The following is a 26,703-nucleotide window of genomic DNA, read 5'->3' on the forward strand; positions in this document are numbered from 1 at the left end:
GTACATATGAAACATACATGAATTTCGTGCTTACACTCGGATCCCATCACCAAGATTCCTCATTACATCTGCAAATATTCCAAAATCCAAAAAAATCTGAAATCTGAAAAACTTCCAATCCCAAACATTTAGTAGAGATACTAAACCTATACTGCAACACAGGTTTAAAGCAATAAAATGTTTAACCAACATTTAGCTTTGGGTTTCGGTGGCAAAACACTTTCCATATATTGTCATACATTAGAGAGGTCTAATGCTACCCTCGAAGAATAGCATATGTTACAAATAATTTTGCCTATACAGAGAAAAATGAAGAAGGAAACAACTACACAAACACAAAATAACTTGACAGGGAGTTGATTATTTTGGAAGCAGATGTTATCATAGGAGAAAAGCTATCTAGGTAGTAAAAAGGAGGGATGAAAAAAGGCAAAATACTGTGCAATTTTGGACCCACCAGTTTTTGCTGAGGTTTTCTGAAAATCCGCTTGTCAGGCACAATATAGTTGTTTTCATAAAATGCATGCAGCAACAAGAACTCATTACGCTCAGATCGTCCACCCATCAGTGTCCTAGACTATTAAATAGAATCTTTTTAAAATTTCAGTTTACAATTGCAACAACAACAACAAAAAAAAGCAATTTCGAATCAGTTAACCTAATCATAGCACTTCCTTCAAAACTACTCCTAGTAACAAAGGCTGTTTTTTAGTCAATTATTTCTAACATGTTCTTGTAAGCGTTATAGTTAAAGGAGACAAAGAGAGCTTAAAATATTGACAGCTTGGCTATTTCCTTACTCCCAAATGGACCATTCCAGCAAACAGACACTTCCAGATGTTAAAGAGATGATCCTTATGTTTGCTCAAATTTCAACACACTGCACCTGGCATTCCTCCCCTTCCCCAACAGTTCTTCCTTTTACAAAAGAAGCCCAGCTTTCAGAATCCAAGTTACTCATTTTATAAGCATGCATTTAGACTCATTATCATATAACAACTACCCCAAGCAAACATTGAATCCAACAGGAAATGCTTTCCCCCCTTTCTAAGTTAAATTTACCATAATGTTCCCAGCGATGTTAGTGATCTGCAATGCTAATGGAAGAACATTTAGCTCACACATGATCTGCAAAATGAACCTGGCATCTTTCCAGGTGTGCTCCAACAGGTACAACAGATGAGGAGATTCACTGTGCAGAAAAGAAGAATGAAACAGAATCAAGTAATTAAAAGAAACAATGAATATAATCAGAACTTCGTAAAATATTACAAGGAATTTTTAGTAGGAGTAACTTCAGAACAATGGCACCTCGGCTTTGGAAACAATTTAAAATAAGGTCAGTATGTAATTAGGAATGCATTCATGCCATTGATCCCAGTGCCCTCTGAAACAATAAAATCCATAAAGTAAAATTATGTGTTAACTAAAACCTGGAAACTACCTAAATCCTTTTTTTCATTCTATCAAGTATGTACATATTGCATGTCTATTATGTGCCTGCCAGGAATTGGCTGTGACCAAAATAACCAGAAATTCCTGTCCTCATGGAGCTTACATCCCCACGTGGAAGACAGTACAAAAAAGAAAAGGAAATTATGTATATAGTATGGTAAGAAGCAAAGAGAATATAAAGTATCAGGAGCAAAGACTGGAATGGACTTTTTATGTCTTCCCTACACTGACAATCAAGACCTAGAGGTGGTGAGGGAACAAGGCTGTGGATGGGTGTCTGAGGAAGAGCATTCCACACAGACAGAATAACACATCCAAAGGCCCAGAGTCAGGCACAAATCTGACAGTCTCAGGACCCAGAAGGACATCAGCTCAGCTGAATCAGAGAGAATGATGCAGAGAGCCATAAGCTATAAGGGGAGAATTAACGGCATAGACACACCCTGTATAGGACCTTGTAAGCCAAAATAAGGACTTTGGTTTTGCTCTGAATGAAACACAGAGTCACTAGGAGATTTAAAGAAGACTTAATTTTAGCAGTATAACTCTAGTACTTGATTACAAATAGACCATAAGGAGCAAGGCAAGGGCAAAATCAAGGAGACTGGTATATAAGCCTATGGTTTGTTCCTTCTGAAAGTCATGGTGTTTAATCCCCACTGTAAAATATTATGAGGGTAAAAATGTAAATACTAATATATTTAAAGGCAGGGGACCAGGAGTGATAGTGCACATCTAAAATCCCAGCTAGGCGGGAAGCAGAGGTAGAGGACTACAGTCCAAACCTGGCCCTAGGCAAAAACATGAGGCCCTAACATAAACTTAAAAAAAAGGGCTGGAGGCATGGCTCAAGTGGTACAGTGCTTGCCTAGCAAGTGCAAGGCCCTGAGTTCAATCCCTAGTACCTGATATATTAATTAATTAATTAATTAGTTAAATAAAATTAAGGTGGGGTCTTTGAGCCTCCAGGATTGAATACTAACTGGCATCTTTGTGTTAAGAGAAAGAGAGACCGGAAGATATCTACATGCACAATGAGGATATCTGCATGTACAATGTCCCGCACCAGGTGATGCCCTGCAGCATCTCAGGGCTCTCTGGCAACAACAGTCACTAGATGAGTCCTTTAACCTTGGACATCCAGAACTTCACAGCTTACCCAGTGCATGGTGTTGTGCTGTTATCAACAGATAATGGACTAAGACACCCAGTTATCCAGGGTAAAGAGGACATGGTTTGGACCCACGTGGGTCCACGGAGGGAAAAGAAGCCATCATACATATTTAGAAGATAAAGCTCACAAAAATTCCCTGATGGATCTTCTGTGGAATGCCAGAGAAAGGAATCAAGGATGCCTCAGAGATTTGGAGCAGAAGATTACTGAAGATTTCTACAGGTGACGGAAAAACAGGATTGCCATTAATGTAGTAATTTAGTAATAAATGCCTTAATTTAGGAGAGATGGAAGCTCAGTTCTGAAGAAGCTGAAGGTTCATGTTAGACATCAAGTAGAATAGGCAGGTTTATCTGGAATTCAAGAGGTGGTAGGGGGAGGTCTAAGCTGAAGACACACAGCCAGGAGGTATCAGCTGCACCAACATGGAATTTAAATTTCCAAGGCTCCATGGGATTACCTGGAGAGGAAGAATAGTGAAAAAAGAGCAGCAGTCTAAGGACTCAAAAGGAATAGGTAGAAAAACATGACAAATGGCCAGACAGGTGGCAGAACCCTTGTTTAACGAATAAGTGGACAGGGGCATGGCTCAAATGGTAGTGCCCTGAATTCAATCCCCATGCCACACAAAAAATAAAAAAGGAGAAAAGAAGTAGTCAAGCATGGTTGCACATGCCTGCAATTCTAGCAATCTGGAAGCTGAGGCAAAAGGATCCAGAGTTTGAAGCCAGCCTGGGCTACATAACAAGTTCCAGGCCAGTTTCAGCTATATAGTGAAGATCCTGTCTAAAAAAAAAAGAAAGAAACAACAAAAGAAGAAATAAGAAAGCAGCATCTATGAACAACTTAATGACTGCTCAGTTTTTATATTTCCAAAATGCCTACATTAATTCCCAAACAAGTGAGTAAAGGGTAGAAATCCAAATTTATACCGATTTCCAAATTATTATCAGGAAACATCAAGATAGCGTTTAAGACAGATGAGGGAGGTAAAGCTAAACTGATCGAAATCAGAATAATTCAGCAGGTAAACAAGTTCAAGTTATGAAAGTAATGGGCATGGCGGCACTGCCATGAAGACATGGTTTTCTGCTCCCAGCACCAGTGGCCTCCAGCCTAAGGGTGGTGGTGGCATCCTCCTGCTGTTCATTTCAAGACAGATGAATGCTGAAGAACTCAGGATCATACCTATACATATTTCGCACATTTTCCATCGGAATTACAACCCTTTCAGTTTTCAGAATCTGTTGAACAAGTTCCGACAAATGGTAGCTTTTACAATGAATCAATTCCTTTGCTGAAATTTCCACGTCACAGATCATTCGGCCACACGTAGCATTTCTTTCACCAAATCCACTCCGGCTCTACAAGACAGAGACAAAAACCAAATCCCATGAAAGTGCAGATACTCAGAACATTCCATTCTTACCTATTTTGAAGCTGACCCCGAAATTATAATGATGAAATTCTCATCTTCCATTTATCAGCTGAGTATTTCTGAATACGCTCTACGTATCTGGCATTATTCTAGGCACTCAGTTTACAGCAGTGGGCAAAATAAAGATTCCTGACCTTGTTTGAGATATACAACAAAAACTAAACAGCATAAACAAGAAATGGTAAGTTTTAGGAAGTGATAAGTAGATGGCAAAGGTGGGGGAAGGGAGCAGGGTGAGAAAGACAAGGAACTGGGGGAGACTGAATCTTAAGTAGAGTGGTTAGGGTAGAACTCATTGAGAAGATGCCATAGAAAGAAAAACTTGAAGGGGATAAAGAGTGAGCTAAGTAAGTGTTTGGATGAAGTGTGAAAAATGACCGCCCACCCTAAAGATATGAATGGAAAAAGAAGAGCATAGCTCCAACTGATCCATAACAGCAGAATCCTCTGGAGAGCATTATAAAAGTTACAGAGTCCTAAGTTCTCTGATGAGGCAACATGTTCATTTTACTTAAAAGCTTTAGTTAAATGGGATTTTAAGCATTGAGCAGTATCAAGTTTAGGAAGAAGGTGCTTCATACAAAAACTACCAAAACCTCCATATGTGAAACAAGCAGGTAAAGTAAAAAATACATGGGCTTTAGGGCTGGGCATGGTAGTACATCTCTATAATCTCAGCTACTCAGGATGTAGAGATCTAGAAGACCACGATTCTAAGCCAACCTGGGAAAAAAGTTAGCAAGACTCCCATCTCAACAAATAAGCTAGGAGTGGTTATTCATGTCTATAATCCCAGTGACCCTGATAGGAACACTGCAGTCTAAGGTCAGCCCAAGCAAAAGCATGAGGCCCTATCCAAAAAAATAACTAAACCAAAAAAGGGCATGAGGCTCTGAGTTCAAACCCCAGTACTGCCCCCCCCAAAAAAAAACCTTACATGGGCCTTAAAAGATATCATCCTTGGTTCAAATCTCAGTTCTTCCCCATTCTAGTTGTCTGATTTTGAGCAAATCACATTACCCCTGTTGAGGATGTCTATGAAATAAGAGGTAACAGAGGCACTTAGCCCACTGCTTTCTTATATTTATCATAAGCTCCTTATCCCATCTACTTCTGAATCATAATGTCCAATGACTGCTGAACCCTCCAAACCTGCCCTAAGGGCCATCACTCCAAAGTGAAGGTAACATGTATGTGTTGTCCTTATTCACTATTCTTAGACTTAATTGCTGACTTTAAAATCTACCAGTGGCTTTTACAAACAAAATGCTGTATTCAAAGAAAGAGGTATTTAGTGCCAAAGTTAAAATGGCACTTATGGAGGAGGGGTAAAAATTATCCTCAATAGAGAGCCATTAATCTAATGGCTTCTTTTATCAGTCATTGTTGCCTGAATAAGTTATTTCACTAGGAGTTGTTAACTGGTGGTGTCCTAATTTTGTCCAAGCTTATGATTTGAATTTTTCTGTACAATTATCTTTTTCTTCATTAACCAGCATTATTTGTATACACTGCTAATAGCTTAAACAGGAAGTCAGGATAAAAACTTAGTTCTTTCTCTTTCGTTGTCAATTTTCCAAGTAGGAGGCTGGGGACCTATGCAGCATCAAATGATGATTGCTTGCTTTACTTATTTATGCTACTTCAAAAAAAAAAACCTTCCTCTTTTATGGAACTTCATATGAAAAGGCAAGGAATTTCTATTCCAAAAAGTACAGTGTCCTCTTGTAGCTACCCCAGTATCAAAAGCCAAATAACAAAGTAAGACTTTGAAAATTATTATTACCCCAAGCTTTGGCATGGTGGATCGTTTCAGTCGACCTATCTTGGACCAATGAGGAACTTTACACACATTAATTCTCTGCAGTAGCACTTCCAGTTCAAACCCATAAATATTATGACCCTAGTCAGAAAAAAAGAAGGTAGCCAATAACATTATAACAAGCACAAATTAGAGGGTTTATCTTAAAATGTACAGAATTTCTTTGCCCTTTCTTTTTCTGGTCTCTAATTGAAAACATCATGAGCTTACCTCTGATTGGGGATCCTTTCTTCTTCAGGAATTTATTCATCAGCAGCATTCATTAGCCTTGACATTAACAAGGCTGCTAAGCAGATTGCTGGAATAAACTTTATTTCATACTAATTGATGCAAGGTTCACATGATGTCTTTTAATTTGTGGCTCATGCCTCACAATGTTGGAGGCAAATGCAAATTTTTAATGTCCCATACTTTTTACATGATCAGTAAAAGCTGTGTTCAAACAATTCCATTTTGCTTCCTTGAAAACAGAAAACCTGCCTGTGTCATATGACAGTTTTCATAAAACCTCTCAGAAAACTCAGGAACTGCATTGGGTTTCTCCTTTAAAAATTGAAATCAACCAGTACTGATTTAGACCTTTAATCAATATGCAACAAAATAAATATAGAATAAGTGAACAAATCTGTATTGAGCAGAAAATAACTCAGAAATGTAAACAGTCTTCATTTCTATAACAATTTCCAATTTCTACCTTGCAAATAACATTGTTCACATGACTATGTTTATTAAAAATTAGATGAGATTTCAAATAATTTGCAACATACACAGCTTTGTTATTAATTTTATTTAAAAACATATACTACCCTTTAGACAAAATCAGAGACAGAAAGTACAATGGTGGTTGCCAGTGGCTTGGGAAATGGGGACTAATGGGAATAGGGCTTCAGTTTTAGTAGAGGAAGAGTTACAGAGGGGCAATGGTTGTACAACATTACGAACATAGTCAGTATCACTGAATTTACGCTTAAAGGTGGTCAAGGTGATTAATTTTGTTATGTGTTTTACCGCTATATTTAAAAACACATATATGCCACGATATAATTATGGCAGTTTTGTCGATTAAATTAAAAGACCCAAAGGACATGAAGAACTCTCATTTCCGAATTATCATGCCTGGGATCAGACACCCAAGCCCATGTCAGGATTCTTACATCTGGATTTCTCACATACAGACATGACTCTAATATCCTAAGCCAGGCCAGATATCCTAGGCCTGGAGTTCAAAATACTGTTAGCAGAGGCTGGGTGAGGGCCTAGTGCCGAGCCAGAGCACTGTGCACAGTTATATATTATAAACTGAAAAAATATAATATAACAGAAGTTATATTAATAATAGAATATAAATAATATAATGGAAAGTGGTTATACTGAAATAATATAATGGAAGTTGGGTGCAAAGACGTTGGTGACAATCCACAGGCTCTCAGGACATTAGCTATACTACTGCCAGATAAGGTACCCAATAGTAAAAATTAACCAGAAGGATATGGCAAATGTTTTTGCAAGGCTTTGATGTAACCAAATTGCTGCTATCACATTTAAAATATAGACATTTATAGCTTACCTATCCTCCAAAAAAGCAAAGAAATTGATTGATCCATTAACACAGGCAGAAGACAAAAGGAAGATACTGTCAAAGTATCTCTACAAAGGGAGGCCTTTGTAGGATAAATAAAAGCAAAATGTTGCTTTATGACTCCTAGAAAAACTGGGTCAAACAAGCTCAATGAATTATTAGCTTTCACTGTCTTGTTGGAACCTATCAGGTTGTCAAGAGAAAAAAACATTCCTATCCCTGAGCTGTGAAAAGAATATATTATACAGATCCACTGAGCTCATAAAGTTAAAATACTTAGTTTTGTGACTAGCACCAAACCAAGGAAATTAATTAACATCTCTGACCACTAAATAAGTGGACCACTAAGCAAAAACTCTGAAGATACTAATAGTTTGCACGTTTACTTAACATGTGTGCTGCTAAGTGGAAGTAAATGGAGTACACTAAACTTGAACAGTAATTCCAAGGTTGCTTTTACATTACAAAAAAAATTATCTTGCAATGGGCTAGGATTTTTTCCTTTTCTAGTAACAGGAAGTACAGCAACTCCCACCAATCTACAGGGGGATTTCACTCTGAAAAGATTATTTGGTGCTCTCCAATAAAAAGTAAATGACAAATGAAGTAACATGATCAAACATCTACTCACCACAATGACATCAGGATCAATTTTGTGAACTTTTGCAAGGAAAAAACCTAGCAGTGTTCTTTCTGTTGCAGCAACCTCAACCTTCATATTCTGCTAGATAAAAACATACTAGTCACTGACTCTTTAAAGTACCGTGCCTTCACTTCTTTTTCAACCAGGGTAAGATTTCTTAGGGCTAAAAGCAAACACCCATTTCAAAAGTAAATGTAGCAAAGAAATTTCTGACTGTTTTACAATAATAATCGCACAAAGTCTCTGAGGAACTCATTCTAATAATATGCTGTGAATAAAGCAAAATTTTAAGTGCTAAGCAACATTAAGAGCAGAAATGTCCTTCCACAGAGACATGTTTGTGCATTGGACACATTTTAAAGCATATAAATCAGAGTACCTCTCAAAAATAGTATTTTACTATATAATCCCTGGTAGACTTCACTGTTTGTTTATTTATCAGGCAAGGAAATCCCAAGGACTGTATAAACTAATCCCAAATAGTGGTGTAAGAACCAATAAATAAGAAACTAGACCAACAACAAACATGTATTTATGAATGAGTGTCTTAAGTATAAATAAAATCTAACTTCACACAAAAGGCTTCCACTTGGATTACTGAATATAAATCAAGAATTCAAAAGATCTGTTCTTATTAAAAATCTCTTAAAATGAAAGTTGATGGCTAATGTGTTTTCTACAAGTAGCTTAGTTTTTAAAATGTCAGCTTGACTCTTATAGAATTTTCTAGGTCATTTTACTTGGATAAGTAAGTCAGGACATGTCAAAAATGACAACCTAATCCACTAGTACCCCCCAACTATTGGACTTGTTATGCTAATTAAATATAATGCAAATGGAACCTGGCAAGGTTGCTAGCATTTAATTTTGTCAAGTAAGGATATTAACAAACAAAATAAATTAAGAATGCATCAATACTATCATTTTCATAAAACAACATACTGTATCCCCCAAAAATGAAGTTCTTTAGGTTGATTACATTTACCTTTGTGAAAAACTTACTACATTATACTACTCCATCTGTCATTTTATTAAGGGCTCATGAAAGTTTCTTCATGGAGCACACTAAGAGTTTAAAATTCAGTGATCAATTTGAGCCAGTTCACGCCAACTCTGTTAATATATGGCCCTTCAATACCCATAGTATTTCCCAACTTTACTTGGTTTCCTTCAAACTGGGGAGGGACTCTACACAGCACCTTCACAAAACAGTAATCATACAATCATTCATTCTGGGAAAGCTTCCAAGTAACTATCTAAAAGTGAGTTTGAATCTATGTGTACTAACATACATACAATTCCATTATTTTCAGATAGTGAAACATGTAAACATTGTTTACATGTTTTATATTTCTAATACATTTTAATGGGTTAATGCCATAGTCCAATCTAGCAAGAAGTGATGTAATAAAATACAGAACCTATTTCTATTAGTCCATACCATCCTTCTATTCTCTTTCCAAATAAATAGATGCTTCATGTCTAAAAGGAATATATAAGGAATTATTTACCTTTTCCTTAATGACTTCTTTGAAAGCACATGGAAAAATACAGTCCTTTGGTTTAGAAACAACTGTTAAGAAGGAAAAAAAAAAGATTCCAACACCCATCAGTCCAATTTCAGTTACACAAAACACTGCATGTTTCCAAATGGAAACTGCAGTAAATGTAAGTAAAATTTCCCCTAGTCCCTAAAGAGTTAAGAAGGGCAGGTACTTCTATTAGACATGTTGTTGGACCTCAAAAGAATAGCTAAACACAGATCCCTATGTCACTACAACTGTTAAAACTGCTTTGATCAAACATTTACTATCTATTGACGTTAGAATGAAGGACACCACCAAAGTCTCAACCAGTATACAATGGAGAAACTCAGTTCAACCTTCTCAAAGTCGGCAAAATAAAGGTGACCAATGCTTCTCCTACTACACCATAAGCTCCTTGCCTCATACAACAGCTGCTTGCACAAGTGACACACAGAGGAGATGAATAAATGCATGCTGAAGGAGCTAATGATTGTTCTCGTCCACATATTTCCCAGGCTATTATCACAATCGTACCTCACACTGTCCTCTCTGCATGTTTCCTAGTAGCACTTTCCTAATACCCAAAAACCACACAGGAGAGGCTGCCCAAGTTAATCTCTGGTTCCAGGTTGGAAACGATCCGAGGAAACATAATACATCAATAGTGGTTTTCCTCTTTCCTACTTTGTAAAAGAACTTATTTAACTGTCAAAGTTCTCAACATGGAATATGTAAGAATCCTCCTTGGAAACACTCATAAAACACATGCAGAATTCTGTGGAATTGTTTCACCCATTGAATTTTATGCATAGCACAACTCAATTCCAATTTGATATTACTATAACTCCTCACAAATAGGTAAACATTCGTTTATTCTTTGGCATCTTGCCTCATCACACAAAAAACTTTAGCCAATAAAACTTGGTTTCCACAGCTGAAAATGAACTTTTTTTAACAATATGCACTAACTACTCTTGAAAACAATTTTTGAAAAACAAGTTACTAATCCAACAGCTGGAGAAAAAAGAGAAAATTTAAATCAAGTCATTTGTACACCAGCTTTAAAAAATACATACCACAGAAGTGTGACTGAAAGGGAGGCTGTGGGGGTGCTTTATCTAATGCAAAACTGTGATGGACCAACGCTGCCATTGCAATAACCTGCAAAGAAAGGAGAGAAAAAAATATCACCAGACACCTACTGTTTATTCTGCATTCTTACAAAAACCACAAAGAAGATAAAAAGATATGTGTTTTAGTACATATGTATACTTTTAACATTTTATTATGAAAATATTTAAATAAATTTAAAAATAGAGGAAAACAGAGAGAATAAAATTAATTCTCATACACTCATCATCCATTTTCAACTACCAACTCATTTATACTCCTACACACTTCCTGCCTCCTCCCAGATTATTTTGTATCAAAACCTAGATCTATCATTTTATCGGGAAATATTTCAGCATGAATCTCTGGAACAGTGTTTTCAATCTCAGCACTATTGACCTTTAGGCCAAATAATTTTTTATCATGGGGGCTGACCAGTGCAGTGTAGGATTTTTATTTAGCAGCATCCCCATACTCCACCTACAGTTACCAGAATTACCATCCCCTACCTCTTATCAGACCCCATACCTGAGTTATGACAGCCAAAAATGTCTCCAGACATTAGTAAATATACCCATGGAGGGAAAATCTCACCCGACTGAGAACCACCCCTCTAATGAAAAGACAAGTATTCCTAATGCAATCACAACAAGATTATCTTACCTAATACAATTAATAGTAATCCCTTAAAGTCAATAAATATCTAGGCAGGATTTAAAGTTCATGTTTTCCAAATTATCTCAATTTCATTTACCAAACAGGGCCTATATTATGCAAATGGCTGATCTATAAAACTATAGGTACAACCTTGCCCATCTATCATTATCCTACAATTTATATTTGTTGAAGAAACTGAGTCATTTGTCCTAAAGAATGCTCCATAGTATGGATTCTTCTATGGGTATGTCAGTACCCACATATATAAATATATATATCTATATATATAACATATATAGAATATAACATATTCTTCTCTCTTTGTAATGCCTAGAAATTTATAGTCAGATCAAAAGACTTGATAAAAACTAGATTTAATTTTTTTCAAGAATACTTTAAAGGTGCCACTGATTACTTATATCAGAAGACACAGGCACATAACATCTGCTTATCTCTATTTCACTGAGATTAGCAGGCACTGGTGATTATTGGCTAGACCTTGTTTTTCAATGTGGATTACAAAGTGGCAATATTTAATTTTCCCTCAACATTTATTAGCTGGAAATCTCAGAAGAGAAACTTGCCCCTTGTCAATTATTTAGCTTCCAGAACTATTTGTTTCAGAAAAGTCAGGATAAATGTTTAATTCCCTTATTTACCACTTTCCAAAATAATGATTTGGTTCCCTGGCTTCCTGTGTAAGTGACCAATATGGCAATATTATTGTTGACAGTATCATTATGAACTCATGTATTTGATGTGTTTCCATCTGTTGAAATTATTTTTATGATTCTCTCATTGTCCCATCTCTGGAAAGAAGGAACTCTTCAAGTGGTTTCCTAAGTTCTTCTGTCATATCTTCAGTGATTTTAATACCATCCTTGCTTTCTGATACAAGATCTTCTGGATTTATCTTAGACGTTCTCTGCCCCCAATCATCCATTTCTCTAGAGAATACTATTTCCTTTATTAGGAAATGGTATGTGGAAACCTTACTCTGGGCACTAGGGGATGTATACTTTCTTTAATTTTAACTAAGTACTAATTAAACTTTTCCCAAACACTTACCTATTAAAATCAACTCCAGTTATTTACTATATTAACTATCATTAAAAAGATCAAGGGCTGGAGATGTAGCTTAGTAATAGTGTGTGCTTAGCATGCACAAGGTCCTAAGATGAATTCCCATCACCACCAAAAATAAATAAACTGCCCCACCTTGCTGGGGGAGGAGCTAACAAAATAGAGTTGCAGCTGAATGGCAACGCAGCTGCTGCCTGGTGAAAACAACAGCTCTGACCACCCTGCACGAACTGGCAGACTTAATCTTACCTCCCAATTGCAACTAACCCTGTGGAAAGAAGGAACCCAAAACTACTCACAAGCCAGTCACCTGGTAAGACCACATCAGAGCTCCTGCTTGTACACCAATACCAGGATTGGACGCCTAAGGAATAACTCAAGAGATTTTACCAAAAAACTGAACTTTTTGTTGTTCCTGTACTTGGTGTTTTCTGTTGTTTTTTTTTAATGTGGTCTTTTTTATTCTGTATTATTAACTTCACCATCACTATTTTCTTAACCCTATTCTTACTCCCTTAAAGGCACATTCCCTCCATTACCTGTGCTACAATCCATTGTTCTCCCTCCCCACTACTCTTTCTGCCCCTTCTCATCTACTCTCTCCCCATCTTCACCTTCCCTTCCTATCCTCCCCCAACCTGTCACCACACTACCCCTTCCTTCTACACACTCACCAACCACTGACTAGCCTACTGTACCAACTGTACACAACACCAGCCCCCTGTAATCCCTGACACAAGCACCCTCCACTACAACAGCAGAAATATACCCAAACACTCACAAGGGCCACAAAACCCAGCAGCCCCATTACCACTTCCCCCACCCACCCACCCCTCTTCAAACACCACCCCTTTTTAGTGCCACCTTTACCAATTACACAGATTTCTATATCTAGCCTGATAACCATTACTCCCCCAACTCCCACTGTTTATAGATATTATCATCAGGAGATTTTCTATATAATATGTAAATAACTGGTCTGAAACTGGACCTATGGATTTGCTATTGCTAAATTACACCTCCAGGCCAGGGACAGAAAGAGCACATCAACCTAGCTAACAACCAAATCAGTCACAACACAAAAATTAAATCAAGGGAAAGAAAACAGGCAATTAAAATCACCAACTAGCCTATTAAGAACATAGTTGCAAAGCATAAAGTGGGGTGATGGGAAGAAGAAGAAGGGATAGAAACCACTCTCCTCAAAACAATAATTCAATACAGGATTCAGTGGGAAATGAAGAAAATGGACAGTTCCTGACCCCAACAAAACAATGATAAATGTCACTAAGGAGCCCAGTGACACCCACAAAAAAACCCTCAAAGAGGAAGTCTTGGAAGTAACCACTGAGAAATTCATGGAGAAGATACTAAAAAGAGTTAACCAGAACGTTCAAGATGCACTCAAGAAATTTCAAGACACCAAAAATAAAGAACATGAGAAGACACAGAAACAACTAAATGAGCTCAGAGAGGACTTCAAAAAAACATCAAAGTGAAACAAAGGATACTATAAAAAAGAGATATATGAATTAAAGATGACAACACAAAATATAAAAGAGGACTTGAACAAAGATATGGAGAATCTCAGAAAAAAGAATCAAACAGAAATCCTGGAAATGAAAAGTCCCTTTAGTCAAACAAAAAACACAGTAGAAGGCCACTCCAAAAGACTAGAACAAGTGGAAGACAGAATCTCAGCGCTAGAAGATAAAATAGAAATTAAAATAAAAACATAAGAAATCTTAGTCAAATAACTCAAGGTCTGTGAAAGGAATATGCAAGAACTCAGCAACTCCATCAAAAGACCAAACCTGAGAATCATGAACATTGAAGGAGAAAAGGTTCAAGCAAAAGGGATATGTAATATTTTCAGTAAAATAGTAACAAAATATTTCCCAAATCTCAAGAAAGTTCTGCCCATTCAGGTACAGGAACCCTCCAGGACACCAAACAGACTTGACCAAAATAAAACCTCCCCACAGCATATTATCATTAAAAGGACAAGCATAGAGAACAGAGAGAGAATATTGAAGGCTGTAAGAGAGAAAAAACAAGTAACATATAAAGGTAAACCCATCAAGATAACAGCAGATTTCTCAACAGAAACCTTAAAAGTAAGAAGAACATGGAGTGAGGGCACTGAATGAAAATTTCAGCCCTAGGATACTCTACCCAGCAAAACTATCATTCAAAAATGATAGCGCAATAAAAATCTTCCACAATAAACAGAAACTAAAACAATATATGACCACCAAGCAACCACTACAGAAGTTTCTACAAGGAATTCTGCACACAAAATATGAAAGCAAACAAAACCACAAGGACAGGCAGTATCAAACCACAGAAGAAGAAAAGACAAGTAATCAGAGAGTAGCACTTATTTGGCTACACATCAAATCCTTAAACAACAAAAACAACTAAATGGCAAGAAATAACACATACCTATCAATATTAACACTGAATGTCAATGGACTCAACTCTCCCCTCAAAAGACACCATTTGGCAAACTGGATTAAAAAGGAAGAGCCAATGCTCTGTTGTTTACAAGAGTCCCATCTTATTGACAGACATATGCACTGGATTAGGGTGAAAGGCTGGAAGAAGATTTACCAAGCCAATGACCCCTGAAAACAGGCAGGAAGTAGCCATACTTATATCAGACAAAGTAGACTTCAAACTTACATTGGTCAAATGAGACAAAGGACACTCTATACTAATAAAAGGGGCAATACATCAAAAGGAAATAACAATTATCAACCTGTATGTACCCAATGTCAGTGCACCCAATTTCACCAAACATACACTAAAGGACTTAAAAGCACATATAGACTCCAACACAGTAGTAGTGGGAGACCTCTATCACCAAGAGATAAATCCTAGAACTAAATGATACCATCTATCAATGGACCTAACTGATGTCTACAGAATATTGCATCCTATGACAGCACAATATACATTCTTCTCAGTAGCCCATGGAACTTTTTCCAAAATATTTTAGGCACAAAGCAAGCCTCAGCAAATATAAGAAAATAGAAATAATCCCCTGCATTCTATCTGATCAAAATGCAATAAAACTAGAACTCAACAACAAAAACAGCAGCAGAAAATATGTGAATATTTGAGGCTGAACAACACATTGCTCAACTATCAGTGGGTCATAGAAGAAATAAGAGAGGAAACCAAAAGGCTCCTGGAAGTTAATTAATGAAAATGAAAACACTACGTACCAGAACCTATGGGACACAGCAAAGGCAGTCCTACGAGGAAAGTTTATACCCATGAGTGCATATATTAAAAGGAAAGATCTCAAACAACCTAATGCTACATCTCAAACTCCTAGAAAAACAAGAACAAGCAAAACCCAAAACAAGCAGGAGGAGAGAAATAATAAAAGGGCCGAAATTAATGAAATAGAGACCAAAAAAACCATACAATGAATCAACAAAACAAAAAGCTGGTTCTTTGAAAAAAGAAACAAGATTGACAAGCCCCTGGCAAATCTTACTAAAATGAGGAGGGATAAGACCCAAATAAATTAGTAAAATCAGAAAGGAAAAAGGGCAGATAAAAACAAACACTAAAGAAATCCAAGGAATCATCAGAGATACTCTGAGAACCTATATTCCAATAAATTGGAAAATCTTGAAGAAATGAACAAATTTCTAGATATTTATGATCATCCAAAACTGAACCAAGAGGATATTAACCACTTAAACAGATCTATAACACATAACGAAACTGAAGCAGCAATAAAGGGTCTCCCAAAAAATAAAAGTCCAGGACCTGACAGATTCTCTGCTGAATTCTACCAGACCTTTAAAGAAGAACTAATACCAACCCTCCTTAAAGTTTTCGACAAAATGGAAAGGGAAGGAACACTGCCTAACTCATTCTATGAAGCCAGTATTATACTCATCCCAAAACCAGACAAAGACACATCCATAAAGGAGAACTACAGGCCAATCTCCTCAATGATCATTAATGCAAAAATCCTCAACAAAATAATGGCAAACTGAATCCAACAACATATAAGAAAGATCATTCACCTTGACCAAGTCAGCTCCACCCCAGGGATGCAGAGATGATTCAACATATGCAAATCAATAAATGTAATATAGCACATTAATAGAAGCAAAGACAAAAACCACTTGATCATCTCAATAGATGCAGAAAAAGCCTTTGATAAGATTCAACACAATTTCATGATAAAAGCTGTAAGAAAACAAGGAATAGAAGGAATGTACCTCAACATTATAAAGGCTATATATGACAAACCTATAGCCCATATCATACGTAATGGGGAAAAACAAACCATTTCCCCTAAAGTCAGGAATGAGACAAGGATGCCCACTCTCTCCACTCCTATAGTATAGTAAAAATGGCTCTACTACCAAAAGCAATCTACATGTTCAACGCAATTCCAGCTACATGGAAGGCTGAGGTAGAAGGATCTCTTGAGCCCAGGAGTTTAAGGCCAGCCCAGGTAAGACAGTGAGAACCCCTTTTCAAAAGAAATGATGAATGTCATAGATCAAAATGTAATTACAACTGCTAACATCCTGCAAAGCACAGGACAGTACCCTACAATTAAAACGTAAAGCATATGGGAATATATATAACTCATGTACTCATAAGGATTATTCTATAAAAGAGGAAGTAAAAATGGGTAACAACAAAAAAACAGATAAATAAATAAAGCATCAGTAGCCACTGCATGTAATGCAGGTTCCCAACCTTCTATTTGAAAATTGGCAATGAAAGAGAAAGAATTAAACATTTATCCTTGTCTTTCCTATGTATACTATTAGTCTAACCAAATAATGCTGGTTAACATACTCTACAAAAAACTTTAACTCACAAACAAGAACAGAATTAGAAAACCATCATTTTATAACTCCTAAAAAATAACTAATTCAAGAGATAATGACTAATATATGAATCCATTTAATCACTGGTTCTCCATTGAGGATAATTTTACCCCACCCTCCCTCTGAGAGATATTTGTCATGTTGTAGGCATTTTTTTTGTCATAACTTGCAGGGGGTGGGAAGCACTAACATCTAGCGGGAAGAGATCAGAGACGCTGCTAAACAACCTACAATGCACAGGACAGCATCCTTTGACGAAGAATCATCCAGCCCAAAACATCTGTACGGCCAAGGTTAAAAACCCTACATTAGATGAAAAGCTCATGGAAAAAATTTACAATGGCTACCACCATTTGATCCCACTAATCAGTCATATCCTCACTAGCAACAGTTTAGCCAGATATTATGTGCCTTCTGATATGATGCAGTATGAGCTACCTTGTACCACTTATACAGTATTGTGGGTAAGAAAATTGACCCTGAATCTAATTGATCCTTTAGAGGTAACTTAGAGCACACAGAAATATAAAGAACAGAGCAGGGGTCAGCACACTGTTTCTATAAAGGGCCAAACAGTAAATAAGTTTGACAGGTCACACGGTCTCTGTCAAGACTACCTGACTCTGCTGGCATAATGCAAAAGCAGCTAAAACACACTGTGTTCCAATGAAACTTTATTTACAAAGACAGGTGGTAGGCTGACTTCGGCTCACAAGCCAACCTCTGGTATAGAGGAAGAAGTCCAATGATACCACAACAAAACAAAAACAACACACAAAACAGGACTTTCCTTTCTTTTTGTGTTGGACATTTTCAAGACAGGGTTTCACGAACCATTTGCCTGGGCTGGCTTCAAACCATGATCCTCCTGATCTCTGTCTCCTGAGTAGCTAAGAGTACAGGCATGAGCTCCCAGCTCGCCAGAAGACAGGACTTTCTATGAGACAACCATCAGTGATTCTTTAATTATTCTGTCATTGAAAAAAAACTGGAGGGGATGGGTAGAAGCTATTTCCACTTTAAAAAAAGATATTCTAGGGGCATAAAAAATAAATGCTATCATAAATCTTGTGTGAAACCTAATTCAAACAAACCAATTTTAAAAAGATATTGTGAGAAATAGTTATGTAAACATATATTGGAGATTTGGGTTTGTATCAAGGAATCAGTGCTAATGTTATTAGGTGTGCATGTTTTGAGAGAAGTATATCAAAGTATACAAGGAGGTAAAATGACACAATGTCTGAGACTAGCTTTAACATACTTCAAGAGAAATACAAAGGAAGGGGTATAAACAAGTATAACAAAATCTTGCTAACTACAGGAAATGTGTGATTGGCACAAGGGGTTTATTATATTATTTTCTCTGTGTCCATTTAAAAAACAAAAATTAAGTATTTCCAAACAAAACAAAAACATTTCTTTAACAAAACTGCAATGCCAGACAAATTTAATTCATTCTCCAAAATGGAGTTTGATAGTAAATGAGTATTCTTTCCTTTCCAAAACCAACAACTTCCTCTTACAGAAAAGCTGTATTAGTTCAGGCAAGTATTGTATCTAAGGCATAGGCACAAAATCTGTCCAATTTCTTTACCTCATTTTCATGGTTCTTTACATTTTGCATTGTCTTCATGCTGAAAGACATCACCACAAGTGGAGGAGGACTGACATCCTTAATTACATTCACCAGGTCTGGTTTCAAAGCCATTGCCTCAAATTTACACCAACTGATTGGCTGATTCAAGAGCTCTGAAAAAGAATAGATAAAACACATCAATAGCTACTTACTGAAAAAGAAAAAGTACTATAATTATGACATCTGTGATTAACTGAGATATTCTTCAATCCAATCTTCTAATAAGAATGACATAACTCTAAATATAAGCCACATTAGTGGGTGATATGCAAATCCTTGTGCGTGTGTACATTTTAGAAAAAAGATCCATAGCTTTTAAAAGATGCTCCAAAGAATTTAGGACCCAAGATAGGCTTTTAAAAAAATGAAACACTGCCTTGGAGGAATAAAACATTTTTAGGAGACTCATGAAGACAAAACAGAGTATCTTAGATACAGTGCTGAAACCAGGTAACATGCCAAATAAGCACTATCCATATTGGGTAGTGCTCCCCTCCAAAGGTCAGCAGTTCACTATGAAGAACAGCTGGGCCACACAAGCCAGGTTGGAAGTACATGCAAACCACAGCATAAGGTAAAAGGATGCACTAGAGCCTCCCTCAAACTAAACTGTCAGGCATTACAGAGACAAAGTGATTCCAAATGTATTACCCATAATCACTTAAGAAAAAACCTTCAGGAAACAAAAAGGAAATAGACACAGTAAAATAAATAGACCAATTCCTTAAATTCTCTTTAAGAAACCACATCTATCAGCAATCTACTTATCCTTACGTGGATTTTTTACTTCAAGCCAACAAGGTCCTTTGATCTTTCTGTTCATCAAGAACAGTTCCAAGCTGGATGTGTTGGTTCCAAATACATGAGAAAACGTTTCTCCTTTCAAATCCTGAGGAAGCTGTGGCATTTCCGCCTGAAAAAGGAAAAAAAAAATCTCTTTTGTTTAAAACTATTACTTCACATTTTTCAAAGTCTATATTTGAAATAAACAAAAGCCTCTCTATGAAGCACCAGAAGAAATCCCTTTGATATATATGAAATGTAATTTGCCACAAATGAAATCCAAAACAATTCACAGTAGGAAACAAAAACAATTCACAATGACAAAATAATGCATCTTGATGATACCCATTAGAAGAAAAATAGGACAAGAAGCTCCCCCAAAAAAGAATTTCTGTCCAGAGCTGTACATGCCTCACTGATAAAGAACAGCCAAGTAAGTACCACTCCATTAGAAAAATGGAAAGCAATAGAGTGGGACTCATTGAAAATGCTTCCGTGGTACTTTTCATCACCACTGTGAAAAACATTTCTTAAAAGTTTTCCTTTTCCAACACTGTGGGATCAAAACACTAGAACAGAGGTAAAAAGAGGTTAAGGTCCCGTTAATTAACACCCCACAGCAATGACCTTGCCTGTCACAAGAGCAAGAGCAGCACTATAGCAAAGCTACTGTCACTCCTCTCTCACCCTTCCACTGTTCACAAGAGACACTTCAACAGACTAATAATGTCCAACTCCATCATGTGGCATTTATTCCACTTGACAACTTATTTATTTAAAGATGCATACTTGAAAGCAGAGATAGGCAGTATAACCTGTAGTCAATGTCCTTAAATTAATTTTACCCATTTCAGTTATTCATTACTTAACTCCACCTCAATGAACTGTAGGCTTCAGGAGCCCTGCCAATACTCCTAACTAAAAGTCAGTTGAAAGTTTAGAAATTAAAAAATGCTCAGAACCAACACCCTATAATTTTCTTCATTTGACTTACCGAGTATCTAACTTCCAAGTACTCAGATTTTTCTGGAACATCAGGTATCTCAAAAGCATAGTTCTTTTCCACTGTCTGGGTGAGTAGATATTTTAAAAATCATTAGGACAAAAATGTTTAAAAAATTAAACTGGCCAGTATTACATACATAATACGTGCTTTGGTATTTAATCATCAGCTATTTAGCATCCTTACAGAACACAAGGTAAATAAAGTCAAAAAGGCAACCTTTCTCCTTTCAACTAACACCAAAACATCCAGTGACAAAATGCTAAAATGACTTTTCTTGGACATTAGAGAACTTAGAAACACTTGCATTCAAGGGGACAATAGAAAATTTTTTTTTACAATGTTAATGCATTAAATCATTTGCTACTATTTGATATTAAACAACTTCATCTTGCTAGAAAAAATAATTAACATTATAATTACAGCTTGTATGTACTGAGTATTATCAGCTATGTGTCAAGGACTGTTCTAATAACCTAATATGTTGCAATAAGACCCCAGCTCTCAGCACAAAGAAATTTCTCAGCACCAGGCCACTGTCCACAGTCACATATTAGTAAACAGCAGGGCTAAGACTTAAAGCATAGCAGTCTGGCCCCAGCACCTCTGCTGTTACCATCAAACCACATCTGTTCTGGAATTTTATGTTTTGGGCTTTTTGTTACATTTGTTTGTTTGCAATGCTGGGGATCAAACACAAGCCTTGTGCATTGCTTCTGAATTTTAAAGATGTGACTCGCCACAATTCAAAGCTCATACAGTTAAGAGCGTTAGCCGTATCTTTAGCAACTCGATCCTCCTTTTATTGCAATCACTATTAACAGCCAGTATTTTGAGTGGGCTACAACCCCCACAACTATGGCCAAAGGCATCAAAATCTCCCCCAAAATCAAGACAGTTTATCATACAAATCACATGAGTAGAAGATTTTCTTTCTATCAGAAATAGCATCGTAGTAAGATTTTTAAAGAGAAAACCTTACTTAACCTTCTAACCAAAATACACTGGCAGTAACATACATAAAACAAAATCAGGATAGTTTCTTCTCTATTTCAGAAAAAGAGCACATAACATGTTGTAAGCACTGGAAGCAATTAATTTGCCACGAATTATCTTTCTATTCAAATTCATAGCCATTATTTCATAAAAATTTTAAAGAGAAAGATAATTATTTTTAAATCTAACATATTGTTATTACATTCATACCTATGAGATTTCCATTCCATGAATAATAGCATGCAGAAGGCATTTTGCATGAAGTAGATACGCAGTATTTGCTAAATCAGGAAATGAGCAAACGAAGAAAGAGAGCTGGAAAAATCTTACCACCAAATACAAACCTTGGACTTGAACTTCATAATCTTGTATTTTGCTGCTATTCTCTCATCAAATTCATCATAAACATCCTTCATTGTAACTGGAGTTTCTGTTTCTTTCCCTGTATTTAGATCAATTTTCTGTTCTCCCATGGAGAAGAGAATGTGGGGGGGAAAGTATCTGTTCATAAGATCTTCTCAGTCACCAGAAAACCAAGTCTAAATCAATGTTCGTCCTCACCCATTTAAACATTTAATAGCAGTCTTACAGATGAGTTAAAAGACATAGAGCTAAAAAGTGTACTGAACCCAATGCCCAACCCCACCCCATGCATCATAAAAGCAAATCAGAGATAAAGACGATCAAATCCTACAAAATGGGAAAACAAGTGCTGTAAATCCTGACCAAGAGGCTCCACAGTTCAACTGAGAAGGGGAGGGGCAGGAGCTGTGACTAAGGGGATTGGGGATGTTAAGAGTCCCAAAAAAAGGGAGAAACAAATGAAACTGACCTTGCTAAATGACCATGAAGAGTATGTTACTGCTGCCTATGTAGCAAAAGCATGAAACATGACAAGCACTATGTCATGTTTTAAAGCCTTAGAATCCCAAGTTTGATTATTATGCAAATGAGTAAGGGAAAGGGCAGCATTATACATTAAAACTCAGACACTTTTACTCTAACAAGTTGAAAAACTGAGTTCTACTTAATTTCTCTACTTTTCCCAACCTCTAATGGAATTGTTGACAATCAGTGGCAGTAAGCAGGCAGCAAGAAAGAAGAATCAGGGTTGTGGAGAATTCCTACCCTGTTGAAGGATAAGGGTTGGCAGAACATAGAATGTATGACAGACAATTACTGAGAACTAAAAGCTAATCACTAACATTTACCATTTCACGGGGAAGGAAGTACAGTGTTCGCTCAATGTTTTTCACCATGACACAACAGCTCACATGAGTCTTGGCTGATTCAATCCAAACTTTGCCAAACAGAAATACCACACCTAAAAGAATAAGGGAAAACCATGGGCAACATTCTAATTACATCAAATTAAAAGGGCAATACAAAAGGCTCACTGAATGTGTGCCTTCATGATAATTCATTTTGATAGAAAATATACATGCTGTTTACTCCCTCTTATGCCGTAGAACACTATCACAATGGTACAATCTGGGACCACTAGAGAAAGGAGACAGAATAATTCTCTAACTTGATATAGACACACTCCCTATAACCAAGATTACCCAGAGGAAGAGAAACAAAACAAGCAAACTATTCTCCAACAAATTTGCCATTAGAAGTTCTCACAATTTGCTATTGTGAGAACTTGCAAATCTGAGAATACAATTCTAAATTTCTACGTTAGCAATTGTATTTACTGATAAAACCTAATACTCATGTATTAGGATAAGTATGATACGTCAGTATTTTTCTGTATGTAAAACTGTATTTGGGAAAGACATTCTTGATCTCATGTTTCATTCCATATAAAAATAAATCTCTCATAATAGGGTTCTTCTGTAATCGATTTCACCCTTGTCCACCTCATAAGTTACTTAAAACATCTGACTAGGTAGTATTTATAATGTTCCTTTTTCTTCAATTTCAGTATAACAAATTGTTTAGTAACTAAATCAGTAGACACTCTTCTTCTGAAATCCCTAAATAATAAATACCACAATGTAAAAACATGCCTTTCTTTCTTTCATTTTCGTTGTACTAAGTTTGAACTCAGGTTTTCTCACACTTGCTAAAAGCATCCCTTTATAGACATCATGTCATAACTCAGGAAAACTGGCCATCAAGAAAGGATGCCAAAGATTTGATAGTCAACCCAAGAGATGGTCACTGTGCAAAATCCTGGGCTTAATGAATTAGACAGCAGCAATCAACACAGCCATTTATCTGAGACTAAGAAAATTCTGGCACATGCAAAGGTTACTGTTCACAAGACCAATTACCCCAGTTTCATAAGACAGCTTATCAGTGTTTCCTTTTGTTACTCCTCCTGGTAGAAATAAGACCATCTAAGGATTCTCATTTCCACAGATGATTAAAATTCTTATAAGAGTTGTGTGATTTTCAGTCAGGAGGGGGGAGAAGCAAGGGAGATAAAAGACAGGAAAGGGAGGACTGTAGGGATGATTTAAAGAAAAAAAAATCACAGTAGCTCAGAAAATTAGAAGTCATCCTCACAACAGTTAAAGATGGAAAAACAAAATTCCATGCAAAGAAAAATAAAGACACTAATATTGGATTCAAAGATTCAAATAGCTCATTTTACAGTCAAACTAATATCACACTTCATGCAACACATTTGACACTGTTTATGCCTCATTTGCCATAAAAAGATCATGGTAAACAAAGATTACATTCCCCCCAAAGTTACTAGCTGAAACCAGGTGCAGACAGGATTATTCAACCTTGAAAAAAGTCATAATGAAGACAGGATATCTTCCCATATGCAAAGAGTAAGATTCTTTTCATAATTATGGCACATTCAGCAACAACTGACTGACTTAGAATCTGTAAGAAAGTGAGAAACAATAACAGGGTCTTTGGGAATACTTCGTTTTTATTAGCGGCATTGATTTCTCCAAAGCTCAGTGATCATTACCAACTATCACGATGAAACCGTTCAACCCTCTGAGATTAAAGGACTTTTTTAAAGCTATTTTATTTAACCCACTGGCATCAAAAACAGAAAAAGATGTACCACTGCAGAGGCTACAACTTGAGAAGTACCACAGAATAAAAAAAATGGACTGAGGGTGAGAAATCCAGGCTTGTGCCACTAAAGAGCTAACTATTTTATGTTCTGGAGCCTCAGTTTCCTCCTAAGTGAAAAAATAGAATAGATCTTTTCTGAGGCCTTCTTCAGCACTAAAAATTTCATTTTACTTTAGCATTTGGATAACAGACTAATATCTCCTTCAATTGCAAACAAAATTGTTTTTGAGCTGGCACAGGCCTATAGTCCCAGCTACTGTAGCAGCTGATGTAGGAAGATTGCTTGAGCTAGAAACTGGAAGCCAGTCTGGGCAACACAGTGAGACGCCCGCCCCCCCCCATCTCAAAACACTTAATTGTGAAATATTTCCCAGTGCTGGGTGTGCAGCTCAGTGGTAGAGCACATGCTTAGCATGCAGAAGGTCCTGGATTCAATCCCTAGCCCCACCACCAAAAAAAATTCCCAATATTGGCTAAAAAAAGCCTAGTCATGACGATGGTCAGTATCAGGAATTCAACATAAATTGGTTGCTTTGCAAATACAGCTGTCTTTCAATGCTTCAATCTTAACCTCCAACATCCATTACTACAGGCCGACACTAGCTAATAGAAATTTGTTCTCTATCTTAGCCATCCATTCTAGAAACTACTAGTCACAGGGCAATTGAGCACTTGAAAGTGGCTGAAAAATCAAATTTTAAATTTTATTTCATTTTAATTAATTTAAATTTAAGGACCTACAAGAGGCCAGCATCTACCATAGACAGTATGTTACACAGTAGATCCTTGCCCTACAAAAACAAAGTTCTGTTCACTAGTAAGAGTACTGACCAGTAAACAAAAGGTAGAAACAATAAACTAATTTTCATAAAGGAAACAAAAAGGATTGCTGTTTCTTAAAGCTCTGATCCTTGGCAACTGACACTGGCGATCTTATGCTTCATAGGTGTACTTACTTTGTGGGGAGGCTAACATTCACTTCTGTTACCAATTCTTACACGACACTGCTACAAGACTTTAAGAAGTAAAACTGAATAATCAGCAGCATATGCAACTCTGGTTCTCTGAAATCTTTCATGGGCATCTACAGGACTGTCAATCATTATACAGTTTATTTCAACAACCTGCTACTATGTGCCTACTGTATGTTTAGTGAACACTTACTATGTGCCTGGCATTGTGTTAGATAATGGAAATAAAAGATACCAGCCTCCAGGAGTTTAAAGGTGTTGGAGGAAAGAAAAACACAGATTCAAATCATTTCAAAATAACATGACAAATGCTAAAATGGCAAAGAGTATGATGGGGGTCACGGGGAAAGGGGCCCATCTGGAGGTTTAGGAAAACTCCCAGAAAATGACACTTGGGCCACATGAAGGCATTGTAATCAAAGAATGAATAAACAGACATAGGTATAAACAGCAGCAAAATACATATAGGAAACAATTTCTAGGCCAAAAATTCACAGACAGCAGGCATCAGAAGCCTTACTAAGGAGCTTGAACTTTTGCTGTAGGCAATAGGACTGAGAACTTTTTTAATGAGGAAACAGCATGGTCAGAATTACCCTTCTGATCAATCACTCTGGCAATATGGAGGATGACAGTGGAAAGAGATCAGTTAAAAGGCTGGTACAATGGAACCAGTAGGCAAGAAGGGCTAAGGGGTGGCAGTTATGAGAAGATAGGTTATCCACTTTTGGAGGAGAAAACTAATAAGATTTGGTGAAGGAAGTGAAGAAAAGGAAGGAATAAAAAATGGCTCCCAACATGATAAAAGCGAGAGCACACAAGGGAGGGGTGAGGATAGGTAAGACACCTAAAAAACTAGCTAGCATTTGTTGCCCTTAACGCAGAGAAACTAAAGCAGATAC

The 26,703-nt window shown here is 36.7% G+C and overlaps 1 protein-coding gene across 4 annotated transcripts in view; it reads right to left on the reverse strand.

Annotated features, from left to right (window-relative positions):
* The window catches only part of Pola1 (DNA polymerase alpha 1, catalytic subunit), a 283,414-nt gene that overhangs the window by 233,570 nt on the left and 23,141 nt on the right, over window positions 1–26,703 (reverse strand). For 3 of the 4 annotated variants that reach the window (XM_020188474.2, XM_074063672.1, XM_074063671.1), the window contains 12 exons: window positions 22,991–23,103; window positions 22,124–22,240; window positions 20,775–20,849; window positions 19,772–19,910; window positions 18,956–19,110; window positions 10,714–10,798; window positions 9,623–9,684; window positions 8,100–8,192; window positions 5,854–5,970; window positions 3,818–3,993; window positions 1,063–1,192; window positions 458–577 (listed from right to left, as the gene is read on the reverse strand). In XM_020188474.2, coding sequence (XP_020044063.1) covers window positions 458–577; window positions 1,063–1,192; window positions 3,818–3,993; window positions 5,854–5,970; window positions 8,100–8,192; window positions 9,623–9,684; window positions 10,714–10,798; window positions 18,956–19,110; window positions 19,772–19,910; window positions 20,775–20,849; window positions 22,124–22,240; window positions 22,991–23,103 — 1,382 coding nt within the window. The remainder of the gene's footprint in view (window positions 1–457; window positions 578–1,062; window positions 1,193–3,817; window positions 3,994–5,853; window positions 5,971–8,099; window positions 8,193–9,622; window positions 9,685–10,713; window positions 10,799–18,955; window positions 19,111–19,771; window positions 19,911–20,774; window positions 20,850–22,123; window positions 22,241–22,990; window positions 23,104–26,703) is intronic. The other variant, XM_020188477.2, reaches the window with a different exon arrangement.

This window comes from Castor canadensis, chromosome X (assembly GCF_047511655.1).
Source record: "Castor canadensis chromosome X, mCasCan1.hap1v2, whole genome shotgun sequence".
NCBI classification, from domain to species: domain Eukaryota; kingdom Metazoa; phylum Chordata; class Mammalia; order Rodentia; family Castoridae; genus Castor; species Castor canadensis.